Source organism: Mesoplodon bidens (assembly GCF_964165515.1).
Source record: "Mesoplodon bidens genome assembly, chromosome: 2".
Classification (NCBI taxonomy): Eukaryota; Metazoa; Chordata; class Mammalia; order Artiodactyla; family Ziphiidae; genus Mesoplodon; species Mesoplodon bidens.
Window position 1 is genome coordinate 14,316,908 of NC_138177.1, and position 26,629 is coordinate 14,343,536.

Consider the following 26,629-nt stretch of genomic DNA (forward strand, 5'->3'; position numbering starts at 1 on the left):
TATTTATCATCTCTTTCCCTCTTCTAGAATATAGTAAGTTTCTACAGCAGCAGAAACTTTTGTTCTCCACCCTATTGTCAGCACTTAGCTTAGTCCTTACGAATAAATGTTGTATAAAATGAGGTAATTTGGTCCTGTGAGAAAATAGACTATTTCTTTGCAAGATTGTTTTGATGTTTAAATGACAGTGCCATACTCAGTAGCAGTTGATATTATTTTGATGGTAATGATGTTATTGTTGTATGTGATGTCAAAAAACTACATAGTTAAATTTGCATTTTAACACAATTATTTCATGTACGTTTGAAATGTTAGATAATGATTAATACTAACAAAATTGCATAATTGCATTTTTTCCTGAATTTTATTTTTTATACAGCAGGTTCTTATTATCTGCTTTATACATATTAGTGTATATATGTCAATCCCAATCCATAATTGCATTTTTGAGTCAGCTAGAAGTATGTTATTTTTCTGAATCCTAGTAAGTTTAATAATGAAATTAGGAAATTATTTCCCGTGAAGCTGATTCAGTAGCCTAGAAGTAAATGTCTTCTTTTTCACCAGAAAACTGGCATCCTGAGAACTGAGAATTTTGTTGTATAACTAATATATGTATACTTTTTATTCTTATTGCTGTTTGCCAAAATTAAATTTCTAAGTTTTGTTTAAAATATGCAACTGTGACATTTTATCCAGTAGGAAATGTGTGCGTATAAGAAATTTTGGATACTTTCCTAGTAGATACTGATGAGTTCATAATAAATGGCAAATTAATACATTTTTATTAAGGCATGCCACAAAAGTACAGTTTTTATCATTTTTTTGGTTTATATTTTTTAGCAGAGTATCTATTCAGACAGAAAAAACAGCAGAAATAGATTACTTGTTAGGAGATATCTCAATATATACCCACTTAATATTACTGTGAAAAAATAAAGCTAATTGGAATGTTTCTTAAATTCAGACTCTCATATAAAAATAATTCTCAGCTTTAGTATTGAAATCTTAATTTTTCTTGATGCAACTGTGAATGAGCAATAGATAACTGGTTCCTATAAGCTTTTTGACAAATGTTATTTGTGCCAATAAATTCTCAGTAGTTCCTGATCTTGGTTGTTTAATATTGGAGTAACATAAGCAGAAACAATTTATATGGTTGGAAAAAATAAACTAGGCAACTTGTTTACAAAGGAGTTTAACCACAGAACAGAAAAATATTCAGCATCTTCTCTCTTACATACACTGTTTTTTTTTTAACCTTCTCTAAATTCATACCCAGGCTACTTTTATAAGGATCCATAGATTTTACTTATATACCTTATATTTGCAGTAAGGTAAACCATATTCAATTATCTCATTTTTGTTGGCTAGGTACAAATTAAGTGTAATTTTAAGACAAGTAAGCTGTTTGCCACTCAAAATGTGCTACAATCTGTTTACTGTAAATTATAGTGAAAAAAGTTAAAATATGTTTATAAAAGTGATTTTGTTGGTGCTCTCATAATCTATATTTAACACCTGTTGTGTGCTCTCTTTCTTTCCTAGTCTGTGCAGATAATAATCATGTCCGGACATGGACGGTAACACGATTCAGAGGAATGATCTCTACTCAGCCAGGTTCTACTCCTCTAGCATCGTTCAAGATACTGTCCCTGGAGGAGACAGAAAGCCATGGAAGCTATTCCTCTGGAAACGACATAGGTGGGCTAGATCTTTCGGGGGGACAGTTTCAAGGACTGTGTAGGCAATGCTGAAAAAGTTTATTATCTGTAGTAGAAACCTAAAAAGGAGTTTTAAATATAAATTTTTCATTTTCACTTTGAAACTCATTTAAAACAGAAGTTTAATGTTTTTCTGATTAAGTTCTATAAAGTCACAAAATATACAATTTTTTTGACTTTATGAAGGTACAAAAGTGATACACATTTAATAGAAACAGTACTTTGAATTTTGAATTTTGACCTTTTCCCGGGCTAGGGATATGTGGTACCATATTCTCTCGTGGTGTCGGGCAGCAGCAGGCCAAAGTTCCCAGTCAGCCACGTGACCACAAAGGTAAACAAGTGGTGTGCTTAGAATTAGTCTGTACCCACATAGCCATTCTCTTTTTCACTTTCAGTATTCAATAAATTACATGAGATATTCAATACTTTACTATAAAATGGACTCCGTATTAGATAATTTTGCCCAACTGTAGGCTAATGTGAGTGTTCTGAGCACACTTAAGGTAGGCTAGGGTAAGCTATGATGTTTGGTAGCTTAGGTGTACTAAATGCATTTTTTTTTTTTTTTTTTTTTTTTTTTTTTGCGGTACGCGGGCCTCTCACTGCTGCGGCCTCTCCCGTTGCGGAGCACAGGCTCCGGATGCACAGGCTCAGCATCCATGGCTCATGGGCCCAGCCGCTCCGCGGCATGTGGGATCTTCCCGGACCAGGGCACGAACCCGCGTCCCCTGCATCGGCAGGCGGACTCTCAACCACTGCGCCACCAGGGAAGCCCCAAAAATAGTTATCTTTAAAAAATGTAAGCTTCTGAAGAGAATCGTAGTACCACAGTCTTAGCATTTTTAGAAAGAGAACTGCTCAGTGTTGTCACTTTTATCTATTGCTGTGTGATCCCAGTTCCCAGTGTGATGATAGGCACTGAAAGTTGTATTTCGACAACAATTTTTTTTCCAGCTTTATTGAGATATAATTGACATATAACATAGTTATATGTAAGTTAAAGGTGTAGCATCAACAGATATTGAGTACTTTTGCTCCAGGCATTAGAAATCTAAAAAATTGCAGTGAACGTAAACTCACACTATAGTGAGCGGTGGGAATAAAAAGCAAACGATTGTATTTTGCACACTGCTCAAGTGCATAGGATGGAAAGCCCCCAGGAGAGGGTGCTAGTCTGTGTGCTAGGTGTTGTAACATACACTCACATTTAATCTTTTTGACAATTTTATGAGGTAGATCTTACCCCCACTTAACTTTGACAGAAACCAGTGTTCAGGCAGAGCACTTCACAGAGGTCTGAATGTTTGAACTGAGAGAGGCGGCGGGGGGTGATGCTAGGAGTTTGAACTGAGATGTGAAGGTGTAAGTTCCAGGATGGGGACATTCCTGGAAGGGAAAACAGCATGTTAAAAGGATAGAGGCCAATAGAACCTGGCAGGTTTGGCAGATGTCAAGAACGTCATTAATTGTTGGTATGTAGCTGAGAATAGTAGGACATGAGACTAGGTAGACAGGCAGGTGTCAGATCAGGGAGCACATGTGTAATGTGAATAAAAGATATATAGAAGCAGCCCTGTAAATTACTTAAGACAGTCATATGTAAAATGTTTAAAGGGGCCAGGGAGATGTTTTTTCTTTTCTGTTCATAGTTTTGTTTAAAAAAAATATCCTAAGAGGTAGACATGTAGACTAGTGGAACAGAATAGAAAGTCCAGTGTCGGTGGGGGTGGTAGGGGTGGAGTGTAGATGGTAAAGGGGAATGGAGTAACAGATACTGGACACAGCTGTGCCAGAAAGAAATGGAGCTAGTTAGAAGGTGAGCACATTCAAAGGTCATAGGTTTGAGTCCCCTTCCTTTCTTCCCCATTGAAGATAACAGAGATGTAAGGATATTTTTTTGTGTTCTCTGAAGGAAAAGTGCTAATTTGGGCAAAAGTGTTGGAGAAACTATAAGAGGGGAGGTATGGATAATTACTTAAGGTATGAAGTGATGTGAGAATCTCACATCAGTCATAAAGTTTGAGGGAGAGGGAAGATATAGTCCCGTAATCCTCTTTCCTGGTTATTTCACCCGTCATCAATATTTTGACTTTGTTTATGGGTTATTGAGTGAGGACTGTCTTTTCATTTCAATAGAATTAGACTTCAGAGAGTTGTGCAGGAATTGGGCAACTGCATAGCTTAGTGAAAAGCCAGACAGCTTGGGTTTGGATTCCAGTTCCATCAAGTAGAACCTAAGAGATCTTTGGTTAACTAACCGGTTGGTGCCTTACTTTTCTCGTTTGTAAAATGGAGATGATAATAGTGCCTCCTTTATGTGGTTGTTATGATGATTCAAATGAGTGATTTGTAAAGCATGTAGTGTACATAGTAAGCATAAGTATTTGCTAACTAATAAGAGTGTTATTCTGTTTGTTAATTAGGTATGATTCACATAAGATAACTTGGGATATACTATCTTTAAAAAATGTGTTGTACATCACATACTTTTTGTGAATGATGAGTTTATTTAGCTAATGAGTATCGGGAAAGAATTATTAAAATTTTATGTGTAAGTTTTGCATAAAAACACTTTATATTGTTCACATTCTTTCTAAAACACATGAGCCATTTTCCTACCTTGCCAAGTACAATAAAGTAAAAATAATTGAATTTACCATTTAGATTGAAATCCTTGACGGGTACAACAGGCTCTGATAAATGAAATTCTACTTAATGAAGTTGTACTTTATTTTTTAAGATTTTGCATGTTAAGCTTTCCAAAAAAGTAACATCAATACATAAAGTAACTTCATGTATACATCCCTTTCTTGAAGTGATAAGAAACTGAGCACGCTCTGAAAGATAGTAAATGTAGAGCTTATATTTTAACAGGTCTCCTTCTAGTACTCTTAATGTATAATCTCAAGCAAATTATTGCCTTCAGTTTTTACAGGCTTAGTGCATAAAATATAATTTTGAAATGTTATATAAATTTTTTTGAATTTTTGAATTACTTATTTTTTTATACAGCAGGTTCTTTTTTTAACATCTTTATTGGAGTATAATTGCTTTACAGTGGTGTGTTAGTTTTTGCTTTATAACAAAGTGAATCAGCTATACATATACATATATCTCCGTATCTCTTCCCTCTTGGGTCTCCCTCCCTCCCACCTTCCCTATCCCACCCCTCTAGGTGGTCAGAATGCACCAAACTGACCTCCCTGTGCTATGCGGCTGCTTCCCACTAGCTATAGGTTTTACATTTGGTAGTGTATATATGTCCATGCCACTCTCTCACTTTGTCCCGGCTTACCCTTCTCCCTCCCCATGTCCTTAAGTCCATTCTGTAGTAGGTCTGCATCTTTATTCCTGTCCTGCCCCTAGGTTCTTCATAACCATTTTTGTTTGTTTGTTTTTTTAGATTCCATATATATGTGTTAGCATACGGTATTTGTTTTTCTCTTTCTGACTTACTTCACTCTGTATGACAGACTCTAAGTCCATCCACCTCACTACAAATAACTCAGTTTCGTTTCTTTTTATGGCTGAGTAATATTCCATTGTGTATATGTGTCACTTCTTCTTTATCCATTCATCTGTCGATGGACACTTAGGTTGTTTCCATGTCCTCGCTATTGTAAATACTGCTGCAGTGAACATTGTGGTACGTGACTCTTTTTGAATTATGGTTTTCTCAGGGTATATGCCCAGTAGTGGGATAGCTGGGTCATATGGTAGTTCTGTTTTTAGTTTTTTAAGGAACCTCCGTGCTGTTCTCCGTACTGGCTGTATCAATTTACATTCCCACCAACAGTGCAAGAGGGTTCCCTTTTCTCCAAACCCTCTCCAGCATTTATTTGTAGATTTTTTCATGATGGCCATTCTGACTGGTGTGAGGTGATAACTCATTGTAGTTTTTCTTTTTTTTTTTGTGCGGTACGCGGGCCCCTCACTGTTGTGGCCCCTCCCGCTGTGGAGCACAGGCTCCAGGCGCGCAGGCTCAGCGACCATGGCTACGGGCCCAGCCGCCCCGCGGCATGTGGGATCTTCCGGGACCGGGACACGAACCCGTGTCCCGTGCATCGGCAGGCGGACTCTCAACCACTGCACCACCAGGAAAGCCCTCATTGTAGTTTTGATTTGCATTTCTCTAATGATTAATGACGTTGACCGTTCTTTCATGTGTTTGTTGACAATCTGTATATCTTCTTTGGAGAAATGTCTATTTAGGTCTTCTGCCCATTTTTGGATTGGGTTGTTTGTTTTTTTGATATTGAGCTGCATGGGCTGCTTGTAAATTTTGGAGATTAATCATTTGTCAGTTGCTTCATTTGCAAATATTTTCTCCCATTCTGAGGGTTATCTTTTTTTTTTTTTTGCGCTACGCGGGCCTCTCACTGTTGTGGCCTCTCCCGTTGCGGAGCACAGGCTCCGGACGCGCAGGCTCAGCAGCCATGGCTCACGGGCCTAGCCACTCCGCGGCATGTGGGATCTTCCCAGACCGGGGCACGAACCTGTGTCCCCTGCATCGGCAGGTGGACTCTCAACCACCGGGCCACTAGGGAAGCCCAGAGGGTTGTCTCTTCGTCTTGTTTATGATTTTCTTTGCTGTGCAAAAGCTTTTAAGTTTCATTAGGTCCCATTTCTTTATTTTTGTTTTTATTTCCATTTCTCGAGGAGGTGGGTCAAAAAGGATCTTGCTGTGATTTATGTCATGGAGTGTTCTGCCTATGTTTTCCTCTACGAGTTTTATAGTGTCTGGCCTTACATTTAGGTTTTTAATCCATTTTGAGTTTATCTTTGTGTATGGTGTTAGGGAGTGTTCTAATTTCATTCTTTTACATGTACCTGTCCAGTTTTCCCAGCATCACTTAATGAAGAGGCTGTCTTTTCTCCATTGTATAGTCTTGCCTCCTTTATCAAAGATAAGGTAACCATATGTGCATGGGTTTATCTCTGGGCTTTCTATCCTGTTCCATTGATGGATATTTCTTTTTTTGTGCCAGTACCATATTGTCTTCATTACTATAGCTTTGTAGTATAGTCTGAAGTTGGGGAGCCTGATTCCTCCAGCTCTGTTTTTCTTTCTCAAGATTATTGCTTTGGCTGTTTGGGGTCTTCTGTGTTTCCATACAAATTGTGAAGTTTTTTGTTCTACTTCTGTGAAAAATGCCAGTGGTAGTTTGATAGGGATTGCATTGAATCCCTAGATTGCTGTGGGTAGTATAGTCACTTTCACAATGTTGATTCTTCCAATCCAAGAACATGGTATATCTCTCCACCTGTTTATATCATCTTTAATTTCTTTCATTGGTGTCTTATAGTTTTCTGCATACAGGTCTTTTGTCTCCTTAGGTAGGTTTATTCCTAGATATTTTATTCTTTTTGTTGCAGTGGTAAATAGTAGTATTTCCTTAATTTTCTTTCAGATTTTTCATCATTAGTGCATAGGAATTCAAGAGATTTCTGTGCATTACTTTTGTATCCTGCTACTTTACCAAATTCACTGATTAGCTCTATTAGTTTTCTGCTAGCATCTTTAGGATTCTCTATGTATAGTATCATGTCATCTGCACACAGTGACAGCTTTACTTCTTCTTTTCCAATTGGGAATCCTTTTATTTCTTTTTCTTCTCTGATTCCTGTGGCTAAAACTTCCAAAACTATGTTGAATAATAGTGGTGAGAGTGGGCAACCTTGTCTTGTTCCTGATCTTAGTGGAAATGGTTTCCGTTTTTCACCATTGAGGACGATGTTGGCTGTGGGTTTGTCATATACGGCTTTTATTATATTGAGGTAAGTTCCCTCCATGCCTACTTTCTGCAGGGATTTTATCATAAATGGGTGTTGAATTTTGTCGAAAGCTTTGTCTGCATCTATTGAGATATCGTGGGGTTTTTTTTGCGGTATGCGGGCCTCTCACTGTTGTGGCCTCTCCCATTGCGGAGCACAGGCTCTGAACGCGCAGGCTGAGCGGCCGTGGCTCACGGGCCTAGCCACTCTGCAGCATGTGGGATCTTCCCGGACCGTAGCACGAACCCGTGTCCCCTGCATCAGCAGGCAGACTCTCAACCACTGCGTCACCAGGGAAGCCCTATTGTGTGGTTTTTATTCTTCAGTTTGTTAATATGGTGTATCACATTAATTGGTTTGTGTATATTGAAGAATCCTTGCATTCCTGTGATAAACCCTACTTGATCATGGTGTATGATCCTTTTAATGTGCTGTTGGATTGTTTGCTAGTATTTTGTTGAGGATTTTTGTATCTATGTTCATCAGTGATATTGGCCTGTAGTTTTCTTTGTGACATCTTTGTCTGTTTTTGGTATCTGGGTGATGGTGGCCTCGTAGAATGAGTTTGGGAGTGTTCCTCCCTCTGCTATATTTTGGAAGAGTTTGAGAAGGGTAGGTGTTCGCTCTTCTCTAAATGTTTGATAGAATTCGACTGTGAAGCCATCTCGTCCTGGGCTTTTGTTTGTTGGAAGGTTTTTAGTCACAGTTTCAATTTCAGTGCTTGTGATTTGTCTGTTTATATTTTCTATTTCTTCCTGGTTCAGTCTCGGAAGGTTGTGCTTTTCTAAGAATTTGTCCAGTTCTTCCAGGTTGTCCATTTTATTGGCATATAGTTGCTTGTAGTAATCTCTCATGATCCTTTGTATTTCTGCAGTGTCAGTTGTTACTTCTCCTTTTTCATTTCTCATTCTACTGATTTGAGTCTTCTCCCTTTTTTGCTTCATGAGTCTGGCTGATGGTTTATCAATTTTGTTCATCTTGTCAAAGAACCAGATTTTAGTTTTATTGATCTTTGCTATTGTTTCCTTCATTTCTTTTTCACTTATTTCTGATCTGATCTTTATGATTTCTTTCCTTCTGCCAACTTAGGGTTTTTTTGTTCTTTTTATAATTGTTTTAGGTGTAACATTAGGTTGTTTGAGATGTTTCTTGTTTCTTAAGGTAGGATTGTATTGCTATAAACTTCCCTCTTAGTACTGCTTTTGCTGCATCCAATAGGTTTTGGGTCACCGTGTTTTCATTGTCATTTGTTTCTTGGTAGTTTTTGATTTCCTCTTTGATTTCTTCAGTGATCTCTTGGTTATTAAGTAGTGTGTTGTTTAGTCTCCATGTGTTTGTATTTCTTACAGACTGTTTCCTGTAGTTGATATCTAGTTTCATAGCGTTGTGGTCCAAAAAGATACTTGATACAATTTCAGTTTTCTTCAATTTACCAAGGCTTGATTTGTGAGCCAGGGTATGGTCTGGTCTATCCTTGAGAATGTTCCATGACCACTTGAGAAGAAAGTGTATTCTGTTGTTTTTGGATGGAATGTTCTAAAATATCAATTAAGGCTATCTTGTTTAATGTATCATTTAAAGCTTGTGTCTCCTTATTTATTTTCATTTTGATGATCTGTCCGTTGGTGAAAGTGGGGTGCTAAAGTCCCCTACTATGAGTTACTGTTGATTTCCCCTTTTATGGCTGTTAACATTTGCCTTATGTATTGAGGTGCTCCTATGTTGGGTGCATAAATATTTACCATTGTTATATCTTCTTCTTGAATTGATCCCTTTATCATTATGTAGTATCCTTCTTTGTCTCTTGTAATAGTGTTTGTTTTAAAGTTTATTTTGTCTGATACGAGAATTGCTACTCCAGCTTTCTTTTGATTTCCATTTGCATGGAATGTCTTTTTCCAAACCCTCACTTTCAGTTTGTATGCGTCCCTAGGTCTGAAGTGGGTCTCTTGTAGACAGCATATATACGGGTGTTGTTTTTGTATCCATTCAGCCAGTCTAAGTCTTTTGGTTGGAGCATTTAATCCATTTACATTTAAGGTAATTATCGATATGTATGTTCCTATTACCATTTTCTTAATTGTTTTGGGTTTGTTATTGTAGATCTTTTCCTTCTCTTCTGTTTCCTGCCTAGTGAAAGCTGGTTTGGTGGTGCTGAATTCTCTTAGCTTTTGCTTGTCTGTAAAGGTTTTAATTTCTCCATCGAATCTGAATGAGATCCTTGCTGGGTAGAGTGATCTTCATTGGAGGTTTTTCCCTTTCATCACTTTAAATATGTCCTGCCACTCCCTTCTGGCTTGCAGAGTTTCTGCTGAAAGATCAGCTGTTAACCTTATGGGGATTCCCTTGTGTGTTATTTGTTGTTTTCCCCTTGCTGGTTTCAATATTTTTTCTTTGTATTTAATTTTTGATAATTTGATCAATATGCGTCCTGGCATATTTCTCCTTGGATTTATCCTGTATGGGACTCTCTGTGCTTCCGGGAGTTGATTAACTATTTTCTTTACCATATTAGGGAATTTTCAACTATAGTCTCTTCAAATATTTTCTCAGTCCCTTTCTTTTTCTCTTATTCTTCTAGGACCTCTGTAATTCAAATGTTGGTGCATTTAATGTTGTCTCAGAGGTATCTGAGACTGCCCTCAATTCTTTTCATTCTTTTTTCTTTATTATGCTCTGCAGTAGTTATTTCCACTATTTTATCTTCCAGGTGACTTATCTGTTGTTCTGCCTCAGTTATTCTGCTATTGATTCCTTCTAGAGAATTTTTAATTTCATTTATTGTGTTCTTCATCATTGTTTGTTTGCTCTTTAGTTCTTCTGTTTACAAGATTTTGGATCACTTTACTATCATTATTCTGAATTCTTTTTCAGGTAGACTGCCTGTTTCCTCTCATTTATTTGGTCTGGTGGGTTTTTACCTTGCTCCTTCATCTGCTGTGTGTTTTTCTGTCTTCTCATTTTGCTTATCTTAATGTGTTTGGGGTCTCCTTTTCGCAGGCTGCAGGTTCGTAGTTCCTGTTGTTTTGGGTGTCTGTCCCCAGTGGCTAAAGTTGGTTCAGTGTGTTGTGTAGGCTTCCTGGTGGAGGGGACTAGTGCCTGTGTTCTGGTGGATGAGGCTGGATCTTGTCTTTCTGGTGGGCAGGTCCGCATACGGTGGTGTGTTTTGTGGTGTCTGTGACCTTATTTTAATTTTAGGCAGCCTTTTTGCTAGTGGGTGGGGTTGTGTTCCTGTTTTGCTAGTTGTTTGGCATAGGGTGTCATGCACTGTAGCTTGCTGGTCGTTGAGTGGAGCTGGGTCTTGGCGTTGAGATGGAGATCTATGGGAGATGTTTGCCGTTAGATAGTACATGGAGCTGGGAGGTCTCTGGTGGACCAGTGTCTGGAACTCGGCTCTCCCATCTCAGAGGCACAGGCCTGACACCTGACCAGAGCACCAAGACCCTGTCATCTACGTGGCTCAGAATAAAAGGGAGAAAAAAAAGAAAGTAAATAAATAAATAAACAAAATAAAATAAAGTTATTTTTTAAAATGATTAAAAATTTAAAAAATTAAAAAGTAATTTAAAAAAACAGAAGAGCAGCTAAACCAAAACAGAAATCCACCAGTGATAAGAAGTGCTAAAAACTATACTAAAATAAATAAATAAAAGGACAGACATAACCCTACTACAAATGTAAAAAAGCAAAGCTATACAGACAGAATCACACACAGAAGCCTACACATAGACACTCACAAAAAGAGAAAAAGGGAAAAAATATATATCGTTGCTCCCAAAGTCCACCCCCTCATTTTGTGATGATTCGTTGTCTATTCAGGTATTCCACAGATGCAGGGCACATCACGTTGATTGTGGAGATTTAATCCGCTGCTCCTGAGGCTGCTGGGAGAGATTTCCCTTTCTCTTCTTTGTTCGTACAGCTCCTGGGGTTCGGCTTTGGAATTGGACCCGCCTCTGCATGTAGGTCGCCTGAGGGCGTCTGTTCTTCGCTCAGACAGGACGGGATTAAAGGAGCAGCTGATTCGGGGGCTCTGGCTCACTCAGGCCGGGGGGAGGGAGCAGTATGGAGTGCGGGGCGAGCCTGCGGCGGCAGAGGCCAGCGTGACGTTGCACCAGCCTGAGGTGCACCATGTGTTCTCCCGGGGAAGTTGTCCCTGCAGCATAGGAGCCTGGCAGTGGCGCGCTGCGCAGGCTCCCGTTAGGGGAGGTGTGGATAGTGACCTGTGCTTGCACACAGGCTTCTTGGTGGCTGCAGCAGCAGCCTTAGCATTTCATGCCAGTCTCTGGTGTCCGTGCTGATAGCCACGGCTCACAGCCATCTCTGGAGCTCCTTTAAGCAGGGCTCTTAATCCCCTCTCCTCGCGCACCAGGAAACAAAGAGGCAAGAAAAAGCCTCTTGCCTCTTCGGCAGCTCCAGACTTTTTCCCGGACTCCCTCCCGGCCAGCTGTGGCGCACTAACCCCTTCAGGCTGTGTTCATGCCGCCAGTCCTCTCCCTGCGCTCCAACCGAAGCCCAAGGCTCAGCTCCCAGCCCTGCCCGCCCCGGCGGGTGAGCAGACAAGCCTCTCAGGCTGGTGAGTGCTGGTTGGCACTGATCCTCTGTGCAGGAATCTCTCCGCTTTGCCCTCCGCACCCCTGTTGCTGTGCTCTTTCCACTGTGGCTCCGAAGCTCCCCCCCTCTGCCACCTGCAGTCTCCACCAGTGAAGGGGCTTCCTAGTGTGTGGAAACCTTTCCTCCTTCACGGCTCCCTCCCACTGGTGCAGGTCCAGTCCCTATTCTTTTGTCTCTGTTTTTTCTTTTTTCTTTTGCCATACCCAGGTATGTGGGGAGTTTCTTGCCTTTTGGGAGGTCTGAGGTCTCCTCCCAGCATTCAGTAGGTGTTCTGTAGGAGTTGTTCCATATGTAGATGTATTTCTGATGTATTTGTGGGGAGGAGGGTGATCTCCACGTCTTACTCCTCCACCATCTTGAATGATGCCCCAGCAGGTTCTTATTAGTTATCCATTTTATACTTATTAGTGTATATATGTCAATCCCAATTTCCCAATTCATCACACCAGCACCCCCTCGCCTCTTTCCCCCCTTGGTGTCCATATGTTTATCTGGGTCTCAATTTTTGCCCTGCAAACTGGTTCATCTGTACCATTTTTCTAGGTTCCACATAAATGCATTAATACATGATATTTGTTTTTCTCTTCTGACTTACTTCACTCTGTATGACAGTGTCTGGATCCATCCACATCTCTACAAATGACCCAATTTCCTTCCTTTTAATGGCTGAGTAATATACCATTGTATATATGTACCGCATCTTTATCCATTCGTCTGTCGATGGGCATTTAGGTTGCTTCCATGACCTGGCTATTGTAAATAGTGCTGCAATGAACAATGGGGTGCATGTGTCTTTTTGAATTATGGTTTTCTCTGGGTATATGCCCAGTAGTGGGATTGCTGGGTCATAAGGTAATTCTATTCTATTAGTTTTTTAAGGAGCCTCCATACTGTTCTCCATAGTGGCTGTATCAGTTTACATTCCCACCAACAGTGCAAGAGGGTTCCCTTTTCTCCACACCCTTTCCAGCATTTGTTGTTTGTAGATTTTCTGATGATGTCCATTCTAACTGGTTTGAGGTGATACCTCATTGTAGGTTTTTTTTTTTTTTTTGCGGTACGCGGGCCCCTCACTGTTGTGGCCTCTCCCATTGCGGAGCACAGGCTCCGGACGCGCAGGCCCAGTGGCCATGGCTCACGGGCCCAGTTGCTCCACAGCATGTGGGATCCTCCCAGACCGGGGCATGAACCCGTTTCTCCTGCATTGGCAAGCAGACTCTCAACCACTGCGCCACCAGGGAAGCCCTCATTGTAGTTTTGATTTGCATTTCTCTAATAATTAGTGATGTTGAGCAGCTTTTCATGTGCTTTTTGGCTATCTGTATCTCTTCTTTGGAGAAATGTCTGTTAAGGTGTTCAGCCAGCTTTTGGATTGGTTTTTTTTTTTTTAATATTGTGCTGCATGAGCTGTTTATATATTTTGGAGATTAATCCTTTGTCCGTTGATTTGTTTGCAAATGTTTTCTCCCATTCTGAGGATTGTCTTTTTGTCTTGTTTGTAGTTTCCTTTGCTGTGCAAAAGCTTTTGTTTCATTAGATCCCACTTGTTTTTGTTTTTGTTTTTTTTTTCCTTTACTCTAGGAGGTGGATCAAAAAAGATCTTGCTGTGATTTATGTCAAAGAGTGTTCTTCCTATGTTTTCCTCTAAGAGTTTTATAGTGTCTGGTCTTAAATTTAGGTCTCTAATCCATTTTGAGTTATTATTTTTTTTTAATTTCTGATGCAATATGAACTACTTGTAGTGTTGCATTTTGTGTCTGATTTTGACATGGAATGCAATGCCACATTGACAGACATGAAGAATTCTTTTTTTTCAAAATTAATGTTCCTTTTTTTAAATGTAACCTGTTGAATTTTAATTAACTTTTGCCATTTTGTTTTCTGACCCAAGGGCCTTTTGGAGAGAGAGATGATCAGCAGGTGTTTATCCAGAAAGTTGTTCCCATCACTAACAAACTGTTTGTAAGACTCTCATCTACTGGAAAGAGGTAACACTTTACTGTAAAGCTATTATATTCAGAAGTCACATTTGTGTTGCAAAACATGTGAAGTCATTTGACACTGATAAATAGTGGTATCAGAAACAGATCTTTGAGAGAGACGTCTATTCTTTATCTTGTGGTCGTTTTAAGTTAAAATTAAGACAGTATACTTAGTGCTTATTCTCTAGAATCTACTTATGATTTTCACTAATGCTGTGGACATTTAGGAAGCACTAGCGATATGATAGTAGAACAGATACACAGTGAATTGGATGGTAGACAAGTGAAATTCTAATTCTGGCACTTCCTCTTACTAGCTATGTAAATTCAACTTAACTTACTTTGTTTCTGTGAGCCTCAGTTTCTTTTAAAGTTTAACTACCTTGCCAAGATTTCACTGAGTGAAAAACATGCAAAATACCTTGCATAGTCCCTATAATTGATGCTCAGTAGGAGTTAGTTTCTTCCTCTTTTTCATTTGACTAAAATTGTACTTCACTTAAAATTATTATTTACAGCCTCAAACATATTGCACTGTAACATTTCTCCTCTTTAAAAACAAATTTTTTGCATGTCAAGAAAGTGAAAAAAGTAAAATTCCTATTAGTAGTTACTAAGTAGGTTACAAATTTTTATATTAATGTTACTAATGCTAGTGATATTTTAAAGAATTTCTCTGTTATCTTTTCTTCAGCATGTGATCGCTGATGTCTTAATATTTTAATGATAAAAGTCTTTGAATGATAAAATTTTCTTTCCATCAAAGTTCATTGCATGTAGTCATCAGTGATTGTCAAATGAATTGATTCCAGAAAATGATTTTTGTGTTCTAAACTTGTTTTTTATTTTTTTAAGAAAATATTATTAGGAACCTACAGTGTAGTTAGAGGCCAGATTTTTATCTGGAGAAATGCATCACTGCGCTTTAGTGTTGGTGTACATGTTAGGTGAAGAAGCTGCCAAATGGTTTAAAGCTGCTGTTATAACAGCGTTCTCTAACAGTGTAGTCTTTCATATTCTTCGTCAGTGCTCATGTCCTCTCCAGTGTTGTTCTTTCCGTAAGTATTGTTCTGTCACTTCAAACAATAGCAGAGTGTTGTAATCAACTACAGCTTCTGCATGATAAAACAAGTTTTATATAGTTTTTAAGTTTATGATTCCAGAGGAAAAGCTATAGTTGTAAAGATAATAAGCCAAGGAGCCAGGTTGGAAATGTTTTTTTCTCTCATTTAAAATCCAGGCCCTTAGGCTTTATTCCCCTCCCCTCCATAAAAAAAACTAATTGTACAAATTACTTTGTAATATTAAATAGGAAATCAGCCCCTTATGAAGCTAATGTGAAGCAAAGCTTTTTGTTTAAAGACAGTTCAGGTTCTTAATAGTGAGAAGTGAAATGAAAGGGCTTTATAAGTAGGCAGGGAAAAAAACTTGTAAAAACTTTTAAAGGAAGAAGTAATTCTAAGGAATCTATCCCATAGGAAAAATTAAAAGAGCCAAATCATATTCATGTTTGTTTTCATGCACTTAGGCTTGTTTTAATTGTTTAATTTTATTGAAGTTTGGTTGATTTACAATGTTGTATTTATTTCTGCTGTACAGCAATGTGATTTGGTTTTATATATATATATATATATATATACACACACACACACATATTCTTTTTCATATTCTTATCCACTATGGTTTGTCACAGGATACTGAATATAGTTCCCTGTGCTATACAGTGGGACCTTATTTATCCATCCTGTATATAATCGTTTGCATCTGCTAATCCCAAACTCCCAATCCATCCCTCCTCTCCCTTGGCAACCACAAGTCTGTTCTCTATGTCTGTGAGTCTACTTCTAGTTCATAAATAAGTTCATTTGTGTCATATTTTAGATTCCACATAAAAGTGATACATGATATTTGTCTTTGACTTCGCTTAGTATGATAATCTCTATGTCCATCCATGTTGGTACAAATGGCATTATTTCATTCTTTTTTATGGCTGAGTAGTATTCCATTGTAGATAGGTTATCTTCTTTATCCATTCAACTGTCGATGGACATTTAGGTTGTTTCCATGTCTTGGCTATTGTGAATAGTGATGCTGTGAAATAGAGGTGCTTGTATCTTTTCGAATTAGAGTTTTGTCTGGATATACGCCCAGGAGTAGGATTGCTGGATCATATGGCAACTCTGTTTTTAGTTTAAGGAATCTCCATACTGTTCTCCATAGTGGCTGTACCAATTTACATTCCTGCCTTCAGTGTAGGAGGGTTCCCTTTTTGGTGTTCTGCCCATTTTTTGATTGGGTTGTTTTTTTGTATTAAGTTGTATGAGCTGTTTGTATATTTTGGAAATTAAACCCTTGTTGGGTGCATCATTTGCAAATGTTTTCTGCCAGTCTGTAGGTTGTGTTTTCATTTTGTTCATGGTTTCCTTTGCTGTACTAAAGCTTGTAAGTTTGATTAGGTCCCATTTATTTATTTTTGCTTTTATTTCTATTGCCTTGGGAGACTGACCTCAGAAAACATTGGTATGAATTATGCTAGAGAATGCTTAGCCTGTGTTCTCTTCTAGGAATGTGATGGTATCATGTCTTATTTTTAAGTCTTTAAGCCATTTTGAGTTTATTTTTGTGTATGATGTGAGGGCGTGTTTTACTGTCATTGATTTGTATGGGGCTGTCCAACTGTTTTCTTAATTATTATTTACAGTGGGACATCCTTATCCAGGACTTCCCCCCTGCAGGTGGATACCACAATCCCCTGATACTTAAGTCCCTTATATGAACTGGTGTAGTACAGTCAGCCCTCTGTGTCTGTGGGTTCCACATTATGGAGGGCTGACTGTAGTTTTAAACAGAAACAGGAATCTAGATTTTTAAAAATATTTTGTCAATTCACAGATATTATTGAAAAATAATTAACTACATTAACAAAAATAGAAAAGTGATCATCTTGATAAACACAAAAAACATTTGACAGTTCAGCAACCATTTATGATTTTTTAAAAAGAATCCTAGCACTTAATAAAGGGCAAATTCATTAATCTGATAAATAATATCTGCAAAAGTAATTGTAGCAAACCTCATACTGAATGGTGAAATACTAGCTTTTGCCTTGAGATTGGGAATGAGACTGGGATGGGCTCTGTCACTCGCTATATGTGGGCATTGCAGGAATGAACTCACCCCTTACCTTCCACCATCCTTTTCCCCGCCTGCTAGGAAGCTCAGCTAAGCTTCATATTCTGCTCCTGTGTTTCTCACATTAATATGAGTTGTTTTTCCTCTTCCTCCTTTATTTTCAGAGCTTGCATTTGCCTGGCACTAATTGTTAATAATCTTTTTTTTTTTTTTTAAATAAGCTTCCTCAACTTTGTTTTGAAGTAGGCTGGGATAAATGTTTCAATCAAGTACAATTCTATTAACCCTTCTATGGCTTTGGGACACCATTTACTGACATTGCTTGGTCTCCTCATTTGTCAAATGTGGATAATTGCTTTTTGTCATGTTCTTTTATCCTTTATGAAAAAAATCAATGAAGATAGCTATAAAAGTGCTTTGAAAAAGTTGAATATTAATATATTGGAGAATACAAGGCTTGAATTTTATTCCTGTTGACTTTCTTTGACTCCTTTAAATCTGTTTTATATGTGTGGAAGAGTCAACTGTAACTTTGCAAAGAGACAATTAATTTAAAAATCTGAATTATAAAATGTAATTTGTTCCTCATGGTTTACAACTGTACAATATCTTTTGCAGAATCTGTGAGATCCAAGCTGTTGACTGTACTACAATATCCTCATTTACAGTGAGAGAATGTGAGGGCTCCAGTAGGATGGGCTCAAGGCCAAGGCGCTACTTGTTCACAGGCCACACAAACGGCAGCATTCAGATGTGGGATCTGACCACTGCCATGGATATGGTTAACAAAAGTGAGGATAAGGGTAGGTTCCATATGGAAAGGTGTTTGGCACAGGGTAGGCTTTTGACATAAGTGATTATAGTGATGTATGTTTTCCTAAGATGTAGGTGGTCCGACTGAAGAGGAGCTACTCAAATTACTGGATCAATGTGATCTGAGCACATCTCGCTGTGCTACTCCTAATATCAGTCCAGCAACTTCTGTGGTTCAGCATAGCCGTCTTCGTGAATCAAATTCTAGGTAGGTTAAAGAGCTGAATTGATTGCTTTGGGAAAATTGGCTGAGCTATTGTAATCACATAGTTCTTTAAAGCCAAATTTTTCAAAGTACATTTTAAATTCATACTTTATGATGCTATTCAATTTTTAAATTTTTTTTACTAAATTTCTCAACTATATGCATGTTTCTTTTCATAAAAAAACATTTTTTACCCTTTTACTTATTTTGTGAATTGCTGCCAATTTGGATTATTATGTGATCAAGAATTCATTCAAAGGAAATTAGAAAAATCACATGTCCCCTTAGATGGTATGTGGAACTGGTGTTCCTATTGCCTAGGGACATATTAATAAAAATAATAACATTATCTTGTCTAATCTTACTTTGTCATTGTAGTAAAAGTACATAATGCCTTAGTATATTGTTTTAGTTAACCATATTTTTTAAAAAATTCCAAAATCTGAATTAAGGGCCAAATACTGAAACTGTGTTGGTTCCCCATTGGTTTTAAAGGTGTTTTCCCCACCTTTTTTCAGCTATTCAAAAATCTAGCTTCATTGCAAATATATATGTATGGTGTATTATTTGCATTGTTAATTTTCTACACACACATACAGTATATAGCGTGTTTAAAATACATTTTTATATATATAAATAAGGATATAGTATTCATTATAAAACTTATATGTTTTAACTGGTAGTTTAATTAATGAGATGTGCCCCTGAAAAATCCCAGAAAGAAATGTGAGCTGTAATTATTATTAACTGTATTTCAGTCTTCAGCTCCAGCACCATGAAACCATCCATGAAGCAGCTACTTATGGTTCCATGAGGCCTTACAGAGAAAGTCCCTTGTTAGCAAGAGCAAGGAGGACTGAGAGCTTTCACAGTTACAGGGACTTCCAGACTGTGAACTTGAACAGAAATGTAGAAAGAGCTGTCCCTGAAGATGGTAACTTGGGTCCAGTACAAGCTGAAGTGAAGCGGGCAACAGGGGAATGTAATGTGTATGAGAGAAAGTCTCCTGGAACCGAAGTTAAAAGTTTGAGAGAATCTGATAGTGGAGTGGAGGTGCATAAAATAGCTGAAGGTTTTCTAGAATCCAAGAAAAGGTCATCAGAAGATGAAAATGAAAATAAAGTGGAGTTACGGAAGAAAGGAGGATTTGAAGGAGGAGGATTCCTTGGAAGAAAGAAAGTCCCCCACCTGGCATCATCACCAAGTACCTCTGATGGAGGAACTGACTCACCTGGTACTGCATCCCCATCTCCTACGAAGACTACTCCATCTCCTCGGCACAAAAAAAGTGATTCTTCAGGTCAAGAGTACAGCTTGTGAAAACTCAGCAAAATGAGTAGTTTCATTAATTTAGATGAGAGTTATTTCAGCACATTAGCTTTTACACCAAAACTTTACAAATTAAGATTGGACTTCATTCAGTATCTTTTTGACAGAATTACCTGGGGTAAGGAGATAAAATAAGCATATCATCTCTTCAGATCTTTTGGAAATTTTTTTTTACTTTTACAGGCACATTTAATAGATCATTTGTAAAGCAGGAGTCTATTTCAGTGTTTACTCTGTGGATTTTGAAAGCATAGTACCATGTCTTAATAAGATGGTGCCCATATAGATGAGCATCCCCTTAGAGTGTGGGAACCAACAGACTGCATTCCTAATGTTGATTATGCCTGAGATTTGTCTTGCAATGTTATATTAAGCGAATTACATAATTCTCTGGAGCTTAGTCTCCCAACCCTTATTGTGATTGCAACCAGTTATTTAATGAGGTGCTATGTTTGTGAAAACGTATGTAATTCAAAAACACTATTGAATACCAGATTACTCTGTGTAGTAGGAAGTCCTTTAGGATAATTTTATTTTAATTGTGGTCATTTTCTGAGTCTCATTGTTGGAGTTCTTAAATCTTAGCAAGCATCACCAATATTAAATTGGTTGAAAGTCAGTTTAAACTTTCTTAAAGCTGGAGCAATTGTCTGTGTTTGAACAGATGAAATAAAAATAATAAAGACAGCTTTGAGTGCCCACAAAGGAAAACTGTACCAGCTGCTAGTCTGCCTTGTTTTAGGAGCCACCATATTTTTTTCCTGTGTTAATAATCAAGATAATTAAATTAGAATGTGGCCATTTTGTTAAGCTTGAGACTGCAGTTCTGAATTTTTTGGTTAAAGGTTTTGGCTGCTGTAGAAATATTTTATTTTAAATATATTTTCAATTATAAGAACAAAAAAATTTTTGTATTTTTTTCCATTTAATTGGAATGATTTCCAAGTTTCTGCAAATAAGGTAATTGTAAATTTAAAGAATTAAGCATTTATTGGTGAATAATGTATATATTCCCATTCTGAGAAGTATAAGTGGATCAAGTCAAAATAAATTCTTTAAAGTTTACTATATTGCCAGTGGTTTCACAGCCATTCTCTTGTATTTGTCAATTAAGTCAAATAAAAGTGATTAAGACTGTGTTTTCAAGTTATTTAAGGAACAGTTATCCTGTTTAAAGTGCACCTACTATGAGTTTGTTCATGTCTTTGCTTTTTCCCATAATAAAAAAGGGGAAGGGGAGAGGGAGCAATTTATATGTATGAAAACTAACCTGTATTACCAATGAGGGGAAATATTGTTAGGCAAAGCATAATTTCATTATTACTAAGGATTGTAATTCTCTCTTACACCCTTCTTTCTCATTATCATACTCATGTAAAAGTTGGGTGGGCAAGTAAGAAAACTTTACACATGAGTGTTTTCACCCAATCTTTTCCAAGAGTAAAAGGCCACTGGAAGTTTTTTTAAAGAATTATATAATAAAATCTTATAAAAAGGCAATTCACTATACCATTATTCTGTACTATATTTGCATTATACTACAAATCTTTTCTCTTTCACGTAACAAGAGCTTGAACATTGATGTTATAGCAGGAACTTGAGTCTACTCTGGCACTTAACTTGTAACCTTGAGCAGATTATAATGAAAAAACTTAGGCATAGCAGGGATAATTACCTTATTAGAGTTTTTGAGACCGAAAGGGGAAAAACCTCCACAGCCACCTGCACGCCACAACCTCCTCTCTTCCTCACCTCTGCTGTGTGAACTTCTTTCACTTCTTAGGAGAACAGGAACATCTTTAACACTGTCCATCGTTGTAAGGAAGAATAGGAAGATTTTAGAAAAAAGGCCATATGAGGACTCAGAAGATGGCCACCTACAAGAGCACTCTCACCAGAAACCAACCCTGACAGCACCTTGATTTCAGACTTACAGCCTCCAGAACCGTGAACAGAGATTTTCAGACAAGATGGTGGAGTTGGAGGACCTTGAGCTCACCCTCCCCTCCTGGGCACACCAAAATCACAACTAACTAACTGCTGAAAAACCATCAGTAAAAAAGACTAGAATCTCCCCCCAACGCCCCCCCACAAAAAATTCTACATCCAAAGACATAAAGAAGAAATCATGAGACAGTAGGAGGGGTGCACTCACAATATAATCAAATCCCATACCACCCAGGTGGACAACCCACAAACTGGAGAATAATTATATCACAGAACTCCTGCAGGAGTGAGAGCTCTGAGCCCCATGCCAGGCTCCCCAGCCTAGGGGTCAGTCATTGGGAGGAGGAGCCTCTAGAGCATTTGCCTTTGAAGGCCTGTGGGGCTTGATTGCAGGAGCTCCACAGGACTGGGGGAAATAGGCACTCCAGTCTTGGAGGGTGCACACAAGGTCCCACACTCACCAGGTCCCAGGGCAAAAGCCGTGGCTCCGTGGGAACCTGGGCCAGACCTACCTGCTAGTCTTGGAGCAACTCCTGGGGAGGTAGGGGCAGCTGTGGCTCTCGGGGGTCATAAAAGCTGGTGGCAGATGTGGGGACCTGTGTGAACTCTAGATGGAGTCAGACATTTTGAGTCCTTGGCACCAAGACCCTGCCCCACCCAACAGCCTGTAAGCTCCAGTGCTGGGATGCCTCAGGCCAAACAACCAACAGGGTGGGAAACAGCCCCACCTATCAGCAGACGGGTTGCCTAAAGACTTCTGGACTCACAGCCACCTCTAGACACACCACTTGACAGGGCTCAGCCCACCAGAGGGCCAAGACCCAGCTCCACCCACCAGTGGGGAGGCACCAGCCCTTCCCACCAGGAAGCCTGCACAAACCTCTCTACCATTCTCACCCACTAGGGAGCAGACACCAGAAGCAAGGAAACTACAGTCTTGCAGCCTGTAGAACTGAGTCCACAGCACAGATGAGAACCTACCCTGGGACCAACTAGCCCCTGGCCCTTGGGTGACAAGAGGGGAGTGTACTGCTGGGACACATAGTACATCCCCTACAAGGGGCCACTTCTCCAAGATAGAGAAACGTAACTAAGCTACTACATACATAAAAATACAAATAGAAATTTAAACAAAATGAGACAGCAAAGGAATATGTACCAAAGGAACAAGATAAAACCCCTGAAGAACAACTGAGTGAAGTGGAGATAGCCAATCTGCCTGAGAAAGAGTTCAGAGTAATGATTGTAAAGATGATCCAAGAACTCAGGAAAAGAATGGAAGCACAGACCGAGAAGACACAAGAAATGTTTAACAAAGAGCTAGAAAAATCTAAAGAATAAACAGATGAACTAGAAGGAATCAATAGCAGAATAAATGAGAAAGAAGAACGGATAAGTGAGCTGGAAGGCAGAATGGTGGAAATCACTGCCGTGGAACAGAATAAATAACAGAATGAAAAGAGGACAGTGTAAGAGACCTCTGGGACAACATTAAATGCACCAATATTTGCATTATAGGGGTCCCAGAAGGCGAAGGGGGAAAGGGCCTGAGAAAATATTTGAAGAGATTATAGTTGAAAACTTCCCTAACACAGGAAAGGAAACAGTCACCCAGCACAGAGGGTGCCATAAAGGATAAACCCAAGGAGGAACATGCCAAGACATAGTAATCAAACTGATAAAACTGAAAGAAAAAAAAAATACTAAAAGCAACAAAGGGAAAAGCAGCAAATAACATACAAGGGAATCCCCATAAGACTATCAACTGATATTTCAGTGGAAACTGCAGGCCAGAAGGTACAATATATTAAAAGTGATGAAAGGGGAAAATGTACAACCAAGAATACTCTACCCAGCAATGCTCTTCTTCATATTTGACAGAGAAATAAAAAGCTTTACAGACAAGCAAAAGCTAAAAGAATTCAGCACCACCAAACCAGCTTTACAACAAATGCTAAAGGAACTTCTGTAAGTGGAAGCGAAAAGGCCACAACTAGAAACAAGAAAATTATGAAGTGGGAAAGCTCACCGGTAAAGGCAAAAATAGAGTAAAGGTAGGAAATCACTCACACACAGATGTAACATCAAAACCAAAAATCGTGAGAGAAGGAGAGTGCAAGTGCAGGATATTGGAAATGCATTTGAAATTAAGAGATCAGCAGCTTAAAACAATCATATACACATATATAGACTGCTATATCAAAACCTCATGGTAACCACCAAAGAAAACTATAATATACACATGAAAAAGAAATCCAAACACAACACTAAAGATAGTCATTAAATCACAAGAAGGCAAAAGAGGAAAGGAAGAAAAAAGATCTACAAAAACAAGTCCAAAACAATTAACAAAATGGCAATAAGAATATACATATAGAAAATAACCTTAAATATAAATGGAGTAGATGCTCCAACCAAAAGACATAGACTGGCTGAATGGACACAAACACAAGACCTGTATATATGCTGTCTACAAGAGACCCACTTCAGATCTAGAGACGCATAGACTGAAAGTGAGGGGTTGGAAAAAGGTATTCCATGCAGATGGAAGTCAAAAGAAAGCAGGAGTAGCAATAATCATATCAGAAAAATAGACTTTAAAATAAAGACTGTTACAAGAGACAACAAAGGACACTACATAATGATCAAGGGATGATTCCAAGAAGATACAACAACTGTAAATATATGTGCACCCAACACAGGAGCCCTTCAATATACGGGGCAAATGTTAACAAAAATAAAAGGAGAAATCGACAGTAACACAATAATACAGGGTGAACTGAACACCCCACTTACCTAAATGGACAAATCATCCAGACAGAAAAGCGATAAGAAACACAGGCCTTAAATGATGCATTAGACCAGATGGACTTAATTGATAGTTATAGAGCATTCCATCCAAAAACAGCAGAGTACACATTCTTCTCAAGTGCACATGGAACATTCTCCAGGATAGATCACATGGTGGACCACAAAGCAAGCCTCGGTAAATTTTAAAAAATTGAAATCATAAGTATCTTTTCTGACCACAACACTATGAGATTAGAAATCAACTACAAGAAAAAACTTCAAAAAACAAATACATTGAGGAAAAAAAAAAGAAATACGTATATACTTCGTGTGATTGATGAAAAACAACAGAATTATAATTCTCATGATGAAAAGTTTTTCCAGGAATTCTGAAATTACTTCAAAACAACACTCAAGTATTTTCATGTCACTAGGATAAGTATTGTTATCCTCATTCAAAATGAGATCACCAAGACCCACTGAGGATAAATAATTTCACCATAAGGCTCCTTAGCTACTGAGCCACCTTCTGAACCCACATCTGTTTCAGTAGCCTATGGTCTTTTTCTGGCTTTCCCATCCAGGCTTCTATATCAGAGTCACCTGAGGTTACCTGCTAAATTTGAATCTCTGGTCGTTGGGACTCATGTTTTGAAAAAAAGTCTTAACAGTTGATTCTAACATTCACCTAATTCATCGATGGTTGAGAGATTATTCAGAACATCCTTTTCTTAAGTGGGCTCACCTTTATCATTTATGTGTAAACTGTAAATACAACTCAGAGTTGTTAGTATTTTTTCACAAATATATTAAATCAAACGGCTCACATTTAAATATTTATTAAGCAAACCATCTTTAGATTAATTTACATGATATTTGTGCATTGGAAATAAACTATTCATGTGTGACATAATTAATTCCTTCTCACTGAATTATTCCACCTGGCCTATGTTTTATTTACAGGTTGTTCAGATTGAATCATATTGATGCCAACATGGTTTTTAGATCAGCATAAGGTACTATAACAGATTCATATTTAGATTTTCCATTTAGTAGAAATGGCAATAGATCATCTATAAGTACAATTCTTGGTAGAGCTTATAAAAGCATAGGTGTGTACTCTTATCAAACAGTTAATATCAGGCATAACAAAGTAGTTCTTAAAATTTAAGCTGAGTATGTGGCCTCTTCAAGTGAGGGGACACGAGTCAGATTTAGAGAGAGCCACCTGTTGTAGTCTCTGTAAAGGAGAAGTGGGCGAGTACTGGAGTCCCTGTGCACAGCATGTATTCTTCCAGGTTCTTTACAAAACTGGGTCTCAACATTAGGAATATCTGGCAGCTTTTAAAGGTACTGATGCCTCAGCATCACCCGAGACCAACTGAATCAGAATCTCCAGGGGTGAGTCCAACTGTTAAACAGGGGCTTGGCACACATTACCACTTAAAAGTAGCAAGACAACATCTTGGGCTTCTCTGAAGTAAATACAAGGAGAGTTCAGAGTGTTACAAGGGTGGTGTTGTGGGTGGAAGCTGTGCAGGCTTCTGTCCACTATGAGCCATGGGATCAAAATGTAAATGATTCAGCTAAACAAATTCATGCAATAACCGGACATCTAAATAGATGATTAAGTAGAGAAAAACTTAAGATAAAACCCCCTGCAATTTTCTTTTTATGTTCCTTTGAAGCTTTAGAATGTGATAATAGTGTCTAGTTAATTTTTCAACAGTGAGATGTGCTCATTCTCCTGAATCCACCCATGACTAGCCAATCATATTTGCAGAGGAGTAGACCAAGGATAAGGATGCAAGCACAGGACTGGGAAGGAACACTTTTCTGTATATACCTTAAGTAGCTCACATGTATCAGAAACTCAGCCTTGGTTGGTCAAGGCTCATCTGTGCCAGCTTTAAATAGCTAAGACTGAATCAGCAAGTGGGAATTAAAACCTGTAAACTAAATTAGCCAATCCTGTTTCCATTTCAGAAAGTATAAAACTTTTGGCGAGGAGACAATATACTTTGAACATCCACTGCCAAATGTGCACAATTATTTCAGATTCATTTGCTTGTAGCATTTCTAACAAGGGGGCAGAACTTCTGCTTAATACTGGTCTGTGCTTTTGACACTTACGGTTGGCAAGGCTTGTCCAGGAGTTGGTCATGCTGAGGAGCTGCTCTTCTGCAGATTTGGATAAAGTCTCAGTACCCCCAAAGTTCATGATCTTTGACTGTTGGACATTTAGGGTAATTCATCATTTTCAGGCAGAGTAAGTAAGGTTATTCCTTGTTTTACAAGTTTTTGCCATCTCAGCT

General features: G+C 38.4%; 1 protein-coding gene across 2 annotated transcripts in view; it reads left to right on the forward strand.

Annotated features, from left to right (window-relative positions):
- The window catches only part of KCTD3 (potassium channel tetramerization domain containing 3), a 71,881-nt gene extending 51,165 nt beyond the window's left edge, over window positions 1-20,716 (forward strand). Inside the window, exons 14-18 of one of the 2 annotated variants that reach the window (XM_081216039.1) lie at window positions 1,549-1,704; window positions 14,008-14,104; window positions 17,849-18,033; window positions 18,113-18,251; window positions 19,007-20,716. In XM_081216039.1, coding sequence (XP_081072165.1) covers window positions 1,549-1,704; window positions 14,008-14,104; window positions 17,849-18,033; window positions 18,113-18,251; window positions 19,007-19,568 — 1,139 coding nt within the window. In that variant the 3' untranslated portion in view covers window positions 19,569-20,716. The remainder of the gene's footprint in view (window positions 1-1,548; window positions 1,705-14,007; window positions 14,105-17,848; window positions 18,034-18,112; window positions 18,252-19,006) is intronic. The other variant, XM_081216040.1, reaches the window with a different exon arrangement.
- The last annotated feature ends 5,913 nt before the right edge of the window (window positions 20,717-26,629 follow it).